The sequence below is a fragment of the Salmo salar genome, chromosome ssa04, assembly GCF_905237065.1.
Source record: "Salmo salar chromosome ssa04, Ssal_v3.1, whole genome shotgun sequence".
NCBI lineage: Eukaryota > Metazoa > Chordata > Actinopteri > Salmoniformes > Salmonidae > Salmo > Salmo salar.
The window spans coordinates 2809203-2819023 of NC_059445.1; the positions used below are offsets into that span (position 1 = coordinate 2809203).

At 39.4% G+C, this 9821-nt stretch overlaps 1 protein-coding gene and 1 non-coding gene across 2 annotated transcripts in view; both read left to right on the forward strand.

Annotated features, from left to right (window-relative positions):
- Positions 1 to 9821, forward strand: part of LOC106596941 (huntingtin) — a 117463-nt gene that overhangs the window by 69786 nt on the left and 37856 nt on the right. Inside the window, 7 exon segments of the mRNA XM_045716301.1 lie at positions 187 to 344; positions 4272 to 4482; positions 4657 to 4784; positions 5046 to 5173; positions 5423 to 5533; positions 8598 to 8675; positions 9366 to 9589. Coding sequence (XP_045572257.1) covers positions 187 to 344; positions 4272 to 4482; positions 4657 to 4784; positions 5046 to 5173; positions 5423 to 5533; positions 8598 to 8675; positions 9366 to 9589 — 1038 coding nt within the window.
- LOC123742603 (small Cajal body-specific RNA 14) lies at positions 9023 to 9151 on the forward strand. The gene has a single exon (XR_006769756.1).

Below are 9821 nucleotides of genomic sequence, written 5' to 3' on the forward strand. Positions count from 1 at the left end.
CACGTACACACACGCTCACACAGGTACACACACACGCTCACACAGGTACACACACACACGCTCACACAGGTACACACACACACGCTCACACAGGTACACACACACACGCACACGCTCACACAGGTACACACACGCACTCACCCCTCAGTTTGGAGTTTGTATTTAATATTTCTCTCTCTCTCCCAGCCTCTCCCAGCCCGGCTCAGGCCCATTGGAGGAAGGGAAAAGGACTCTAACAGTAGGGATGGCTAACATGGTGTTATCTCTACTGTCCTCTGCCTGGTTCCCTCTGGACCTCTCTGCTCACCAAGATGCTCTGCTGCTGGCCGGGAACCTGCTCGCTGGTACGTACCTGGACACAACACACCTGGACACAACACCTGTATACACCTGGATACACCTGCTTGATGTTATTAGAATGTTTACAGAATGTTAACACACCTGGATACACCTGGATACACCTGCTTGATGTTATTAGAATGTTTACAGAATGTTAACACACCTGGATACACCTGGATACACCTGCTTGATGTTATTAGAATGTTTACAGAATGTTAACACACCTGTATACACCTGGACACACCTGCTTGATGTTATTAACCTGTTGGTGACCCCTTCCCGTTCTCATCCCGTTAACGGGATTGATTTTGACAACAGCCAGTGGAAAATCAGAGCGCCAAATTTAAAACAGCTAAAAATCTCATAATTCCATTTTCTCAAACAATCAACTATTTTACACCATTTTAAAGATAAACTTCTCGTTAATCTAACCACATTGTCCGATTTCAAAAAGGCTTTACAGCGAAAGCATAAAATTAGATTATGTTAGGACATAAACTTCACAAGAAACACCACACAGCCATTTTCCAAGCAACTTGATGCATCACAAAAACCCAAAACACAGCTAAATGAAGCACTAACCTTTGACGATCTTCATCAGATGACACTCCTAGGACATTATGTTATACAATACATGTATGTTTTGTTCAATCAAGTTCATATTTATATCCAAAAACAGCATTTTACATTGGCGCGTAATGTTGAGAAATGTTTTCCCTCCAAACCTCTCGGTGAATGAGCACAATGAGCGCACATAGTACGTCAATTCTCATCGTAAACATTGATCAATATAGAAGTGTTATGCACAGAATTATAGATACACTTCTCCTAAATGTAATCGCTTTGTCAGATTTCAAGAAAGGTTCACGGCGAAAGCACAATTTGCAATAATCTGAGTACAGCCCAGAAGACACCAACAACAAGCAAACAGAAACCCACCATCTTGGAGTCAATAAAACTAAGAAATGACATTATAAATATTCACTTACCTTTGATTATCTTCATCAGAAGGCACTCCCAGGTACCCCAGCTCCACAATAAATGTTCGATAAAGTTCATATTTATTTCCAAATAATCCATTTTGTTCGCCGTTAGGTTCACTATCCAAATCCACTACGCGCGTGCTTATTTAGTCCAGACGAAAAGTCAAAAAAGTTATACTACAGTTTGTAGAAACATGTCAAACGATGTATAGAATCAATCTTTAGGTTGTTTTTATCATATACCTTGAATAAAATTCCAACCAGACCTATCCGTTCTCTTTAGGAGTGAATATGAACTCAGCTCGCTCCCAAGTCCTTGCGCGTGACTGAGCCCATGCCTTATAATGGGACACCTACTTCCTTGGGCTGTTATTCCCTTCAAATTCACTGTAGAATCCTCAAACACCGTTCTAAAGACTGCTGACATCTAGTGGAAGCTTTAGGAAGTGCAAAATGTACCCTAAGTCACTGTATACAGCAATCACTTGAAAGGACTACAAGCACCAGACTTCCCACTTCCTGCTTGACTTTTTCTCAGGTTTTTGCCTGCCATATGAGTTCTGTTATACTCACAGACACCATTCAAACAGTTTTAGAAACGTCAGAGTGTTTTCTATCCAAATCTACTAATAATATGCATATTCTAGTTTCCGGGACAGAGTAGTAACCTGTTTAAATTGGGTACGTTTTTCATCCGGCCGTGAAAATACTGCCCCCTAGCCCTAAGAGGTTTTAAGGTGTTTACAGAATGTTAACACACCTGGATAAACCTGTATACACCTGCTTGATGTTTTATAATGTTTACAGAATGTTAACACACCTGGATAAACCTGCATACACCTGCTTGATATTATAGTGTTTACCTGTCCCGCGTTGTTGCAGCCTTTATAAAACCTTAGTACAACAATTGGTACGCTCTTTACAGAACGTTAAGCACACCTTAACAAACCTGTCGAACGTTAGCACAACGTTATTACGACATAATTACAACATAAACACAGCGGTGTCCGGGAACCTGGTAACCTGACTGTACGTGTAGCCCATGTAACATGTATATCTAAAATGTATGTAGTTCTGTTCTTGTCTATTGATGTCCTGTATTATGTCATGGTTCATGTTTTGTGTGTAACCTCAGGAAGAGTATCTGCTGCTATAGAAACAGATAATGATCATAATAAACCCCAGGAAGAGAAGCTGCTGCTATAGAAACAGATAATGGGGATCATAATAAACCCCAGGAAGAGAAGCTGCTGCTATAGAAACAGATAATGATCCTAATAAACCCCAGGAAGAGAAGCTGCTGCTATAGAAACAGATAATGATCCTAATAAACCCCAGGAAGAGAAGCTGCTGCTATAGAAACAGATAATGATCCTAATAAACCCCAGGAAGAGAAGCTGCTGCTATAGAAACAGATAATGGGGATCCTAATAAACCCCAGGAAGAGAAGCTGCTGCTATAGAAACAGATAATGGGGATCCTAATAAACCCCAGGAAGAGAAGCTGCTGCTATAGAAACAGATAATGATCCTAATAAACCCCAGGAAGAGAAGCTGCTGCTATAGAAACAGATAATGGGGATCCTAATAAACCCCAGGAAGAGAAGCTGCTGCTATAGAAACAGATAATGATCCTAATAAACCCCAGGAAGAGAAGCTGCTGCTATAGAAACAGATAATGATCCTAATAAACCCCAGGAAGAGAAGCTGCTGCTATAGAAACAGATAATGATCCTAATAAACCCCAGGAAGAGAAGCTGCTGCTATAGAAACAGATAATGGGGATCCTAATAAACCCCAGGAAGAGAAGCTGCTGCTATAGAAACAGATAATGGGGATCCTAATAAACCCCAGGAAGAGAAGCTGCTGCTATAGAAACAGATAATGGGGATCCTAATAAACCCCAGGAAGAGAAGCTGCTGCTATAGAAACAGATAATGGGGATCCTAATAAACCCCAGGAAGAGAAGCTGCTGCTATAGAAACAGATAATGATCCTAATAAACCCCAGGAAGAGAAGCTGCTGCTATAGAAACAGATAATGATCCTAATAAACCCCAGGAAGAGAAGCTGCTGCTATAGAAACAGATAATGGGATCCTAATAAACCCCAGGAAGAGAAGCTGCTGCTATAGAAACAGATAATGGGATCCTAATAAACCCCAGGAAGAGAAGCTGCTGCTATAGAAACAGATAATGATCCTAATAAACCCCAGGAAGAGAAGCTGCTGCTATAGAAACAGATAATGATCCTAATAAACCCCAGGAAGAGAAGCTGCTGCTATAGAAACAGATAATGGATCCTAATAAACCCCAGGAAGAGAAGCTGCTGCTATAGAAACAGATAATGGGGATCCTAATAAACCCCAGGAAGAGAAGCTGCTGCTATAGAAACAGATAATGGATCCTAATAAACCCCAGGAAGAGAAGCTGCTGCTATAGAAACAGATAATGGGGATCCTAATAAACCCCAGGAAGAGAAGCTGCTGCTATAGAAACAGATAATGATCCTAATAAACCCCAGGAAGAGAAGCTGCTGCTATAGAAACAGATAATGATCCTAATAAACCCCAGGAAGAGAAGCTGCTGCTATAGAAACAGATAATGGGGATCCTAATAAACCCCAGGAAGAGAAGCTGCTGCTATAGAAACAGATAATGATCCTAATAAACCCCAGGAAGAGAAGCTGCTGCTATAGAAACAGATAATGATCCTAATAAACCCCAGGAAGAGAAGCTGCTGCTATAGAAACAGATAATGATCCTAATAAACCCCAGGAAGAGAAGCTGCTGATATAGAAACAGATAATGGGGATCCTAATAAACCCCAGGAAGAGAAGCTGCTGCTATAGAAACAGATAATGGGGATCCTAATCAAATACCACAATACCACAGTTACAACATTCAGCTGTCGTATTCCCAACATGACACCAAGCTGTAACGTTCTCTCCAGCGGCGGCTCCAAAGTGTATGTGTAGTCCCTGGGCTGGGGAGGAGGAGGGAGGGCCAGTCCCCAGTAAGACAGAGGAGCCCTGGGCAGCGGTGGGGGAGCGCCCCCTGGTGGTCCTGGTGGAACAACTCTTCTCTCACATCCTCAAGATACTCAACATCTGTGCCCACGTACTGGACGACACTCCGCCCGGACCCGCCGTCAAGGTGGGTGTGTGTGTCTAAACAATGTGTAAATCAGAGATGCAAAGGGATAATCTGTCCCCCAGGCCACCCTGCCCTCCCTAGCCACCGCTCCCTCTCTCAGTGTTGTCCTCTCTGTCCCGCAGGCCACCCTGCCCTCCCTAGCCAACGCTCCCTCTCTCAGTGTTGTCCTCTCTGTCCCCCAGGCCACCCCTGCCGTCCCTAGCCAACGCTCCCTCTCTCAGCCCCATCAGAAGGAAAGGCAAGGAGAAGGAGGTAGCAGAGCCAAGCACCACTCCCATGAGCCCTAAGAAAGGCAGCGAGACCAACACTGGTACAGTAGTCCACTTCCTGACTTATTTTGCTCTGTAGGAAACATGTACACACTGACTTTAACTTCATAGAAACAATGGATTCTTTTTAACTTCAGTCCGTTTCTTAGTCCTTCATTAATGAACGATTTCAGTCAAAGGTACGAAGGTTTCAAACAGCAAAATGGTGTGAAGGATACATACCCAGCGCTTCAATTTACAAAGATCCCTCTCTTCATGACCTTTTGACCTATTGCCTTTTTCTTTCTGACCTTTGTGAGCAGGCAGGCCAGCGGACAGCGCCGGGTCCACCGCTAACGTCAACAAGTCCACAACCCTGGGAAGCTTCTATCATCTACCTACCTACCTCAAACTGTACGACGTCCTCAAAGCTACACACACCAACTATAAGGTACACACACACACACACACTCCTAGTCATCAACTACTTTGCCACATTCAAATGTTTTGGAGTTAATCTTTTCTGAATCACTGAAATATCAGAATAGTCAACCTGGATGTTTTGATGTGTAAAATGGCCGACATGACTTCTGAAACTTCTTACAACTGCAATTGTTCACTTACTACACTTGTTTTCTTATGTACTTGTCAATGTTTTTGTTGTTGTGGTACTTGTTGATGTTTGTTGTGTGTTTCCTAGGTGACGTTAGACCTCCACAGCACCAATGAGAAGTTTGGAGGGTTCCTGCGTTCTGCGCTGGACGTTCTGTCTCAGCTGCTAGAGATGGCCACGCTACACGACATCGGAAAGGTCAGAGCGACCATAATACACCTTTAGAAATGTGTTATAACACTCTTATTCATGTTCATAAATGAGTTATAACACTCTTATTCATGTTCATAGACGAGTTATAACACTCTTATTCATGTTCATAGACGAGATAACACACTTATTCATGTTCATAAACGAGTTATAACACTCTTATTCATGTTAATAAACGTGTTGGAACACTTATTCATGTTAATAAACATGTTAACACTCTTATTCATCTTAATAGACGTGTTAGAACACTCTTATTCATGTTCATAAACAAGTTATAACACTCTTATTCGTGTTAATAAACGTGTTAAAACACCTTTCATATTGATAAGCTTAAGGGGATACTGCGAGATTCTGGCATTTAAGCATTGCTACTGTACCTGTAGACCTCCAGTCATTGCGCTAGCGCTAGTTAGCATTGGCTCGCACAACAACATCTAACTTCCTTCATACTGGACACGGAGACATAAAAATGGTGTCCACAAGTTCATCTGACTGGGGAAGTAGATAAAGGGGCTTCGATGCCAGAATCTGATGTATGAAAGCATAACTATTATTAATTATATAATAATTAATATATTAGATACTAGTTAGTTCATAGTTGTAGTATAATGAGGTATTGATTAGTTAGTAGTTGTAGTACAATGAGGTATTGATTAGTTAGTAGTTGTAGTACAATGAGGTATTGATTAGTTAGTAGTTGTAGTACAATGAGGTATTGATTAGTTAGTAGTTGTAGTACAATGAGGTATTGATTAGTTAGTAGTTGTAGTACAATGAGGTATTGATTAGTTAGTAGTTGTAGTATAATGAGGTATTGATTAGTTAGTAGTTGTAGTATAATGACGTATTGATTAGTTGGTAGTTGTAGTATAATGATGTATTGATTAGTTAGTAGTTGTAGTATAATGAGGTATTGATTAGTTAGTAGTTGTAGTATAATGACGTATTGATTAGTTGGTAGTTGTAGTATAATGATGTATTGATTAGTTGGTAGTTGTAGTATAATGATGTATTGATTACTTGGTAGTTGTAGTATAATGAGGTATTGATTAGTTAATAGTTGTAGTATAATGAGGTATTGATTAGTTGGTAGTTGTAGTATAATGAGGTATTGATTAGTTGGTAGTTGTAGTATAATGAGGTATTGATTAGTTAGTAGTTGTAGTATAATGACGTATTGATTAGATAGTAGTTGTAGTATAATGATGTATTGATTAGATAGTAGTTGTAGTATAATGATGTATTGATTTGTTGATAGTTGTAGTATAATGAGGTATTGATTAGATAGTAGTTGTAGTATAATGAGGTATTGATTAGATCGTAGTTGTAGTATAATGAGGTATTGATTAGATTGTAGTTGTAGTATAATGATGTATTGATTAGTTGGTAGTTGTAGTATAATGAGGTATTGATTAGTTAGTAGTTGTAGTATAATGAGGTATTGATTAGTTAGTAGTTGTAGTATAATGACGTATTGATTAGTTGGTAGTTGTAGTATAATGATGTATTGATTACTTGGTAGTTGTAGTATAATGAGGTATTGATTAGATAGTAGTTGTAGTATAATGAGGTATTGATTAGATAGTAGTTGTAGTATAATGAGGTATTGATTAGTCAATAGTTGTAGTATAATGAGGTATTGATTAGTTAGTAGTTGTAGTATAATGAGGTATTGATTAGATAGTAGTTGTAGTATAATGAGGTATTGATTAGTTAGTAGTTGTAGTATAATGATGTATTGATTAGTTAGTAGTTGTAGTATAATGAGGTATTGATTAGATTAGTAGTTGTAGTATAATGATGTATTGATTAGTTGGTAGTTGTAGTATAATGAGGTATTGATTAGTTAGTAGTTGTAGTATAATGATGTATTGATTAGTTGGTAGTTGTAGTATAATGATGTATTGATTAGATAGTAGTTGTAGTATAATGAGGTATTGATTAGATAGTAGTTGTAGTATAATGAGGTATTGATTAGTTGGTAGTTGTAGTATAATGAGGTATTGATTAGTTAGTAGTTGTAGTATAATGATGTATTGATTAGATAGTAGTTGTAGTATAATGATGTATTGATTAGATAGTAGTTGTAGTATAATGATGTATTGATTAGATAGTAGTTGTAGTATAATGATGTATTGATTAGTTCGTAGTTGTAGTATAATGAGGTATTGATTAGTTAATAGTTGTAGTATAATGATGTATTGATTAGTTGGTAGTTGTAGTATAATGAGGTATTGATTAGTTAGTAGTTGTAGTATAATGAGGTATTGATTAGTTAGTAGTTGTAGTATAATGAGGTATTGATTAGATAGTAGTTGTAGTATAATGAGGTATTGATTAGTTAGTAGTTGTAGTATAATGAGGTATTGATTAGTTAGTAGTTGTAGTATAATGAGGTATTGATTAGATAGTAGTTGTAGTATAATGATGTATTGATTAGATAGTAGTTGTAGTATAATGATGTATTGATTAGTTGATAGTTGTAGTATAATGAGGTATTGATTAGATAGTAGTTGTAGTATAATGAGGTATTGATTAGACTGTAGTTGTAGTATAATGATATATTGATTAGATAGTAGTTGTAGTATAATGATGTATTGATTAGATAGTAGTTGTAGTATAATGATGTATTGATTAGTTAGTAGTTGTAGTATAATGAGGTATTGATTAGATAGTAGTTGTAGTATAATGATGTATTGATTAGTTAGTAGTTGTAGTATAATGAGGTATTGATTAGATAGTAGTTGTAGTATAATGAGGTATTGATTAGTTAATAGTTGTAGTATAATGAGGTATTGATTAGATAGTAGTTGTAGTATAATGAGGTATTGATTAGTTGGTAGTTGTAGTATAATGAGGTATTGATTAGTTGGTAGTTGTAGTATAATGAGGTATTGATTAGATAGTAGTTGTAGTATAATGAGGTATTGATTAGTTGGTAGTTGTAGTATAATGAGGTATTGATTAGATAGTAGTTGTAGTATAATGATGTATTGATTAGTTAATAGTTGTAGTATAATGATGTATTGATTACTGTTGTCTGATCCATCAGTGTGTGGAAGAGATCCTCAGCTACCTGAAACTCTGCTTCTCCAGAGAACCTCTGATGGCGACTGTCTGTGTTCAACAGGTCTGTACTGTACGTGTGTGTGTGGTGGTCAGTGTAATGTGTTCAACAGGTCTGTACTGTACGGTGTGTGTGTGGTGGTCAGTGTAATGTGTTCAACAGGTCTGTACTGTACGGTGTGTGTGTGGTGGTCAGTGTAATGTGTTCAACAGGTCTGTACTGTACGGTGTGTGTGTGTGTGGTGGTCAGTGTAATGTGTTCAACAGGTCTGTACTGTACGGTGTGTGTGTGTGTGGTGGTCAGTGTAATGACTACTGTACTGGTCAGTGTACTGTGGTGTGTGTGTGTGTGTGTGTGTGTGTGTGTGTGTGTGTGTGTGTGTGTGTGTGTGTGTGTGTGTGTGTGTGTGTGGTGGTCAGTGTAATGTATGTTCAACAGGTCAGTGTACTGTAGTCTCTAAGACTCACCACAGAGTGAGACTGGTACCTGCCGACAGGGACTGAGAGATATCGGACTCCTGTGCGATGGTTCCATACAAAACACTAACGTAAGGTCTGAAGACACTTTGTGTGTGTGTGATTTTAATATCCTGTCATCCTAGGGGTTGAAAATGTTGTTAACATTCCCAAAATGTCCTGATTATTCCTTCCCATTTCTGGGAATCTGCAAATGGTGTTTCTGGAAAATCCAGGGAATTCTGGGGAAGTTTTTCGACCCCATTTCGACCATCCCCCCTGTCGTCTCTCCCGCCAGTTATTGAAGACGTTGTTTGGTACCAACCTAGCCTCCCAGTACGAGGGGGCCCAGGGCGGTCCTAGTCGATCCCAGGGGAAGGCTCTCCGTCTGGGCTCGTCCAGCCTGAGACCTGGCCTCTATCACTACTGCTTCATGGCTCCCTACACCCACTTCACCCAGGCCCTGGCCGACGCCAGCCTCAGGAACATGGTCCAGGCTGAGCAGGAGCAGGACGCGTCAGGGTGGGTACACACAACCACACACACACCAGGCTTATATACACAACCACACACACACACACACACACACACCAGGCTTATATATACACACACACACACACACCAGGCTTATATACACAACACACACACACACACACACACCAGGCTTATATACAACACACACACACACACACACACACACACACACACACACACACACACACACACACACCAGGCTTATATACACACACACACA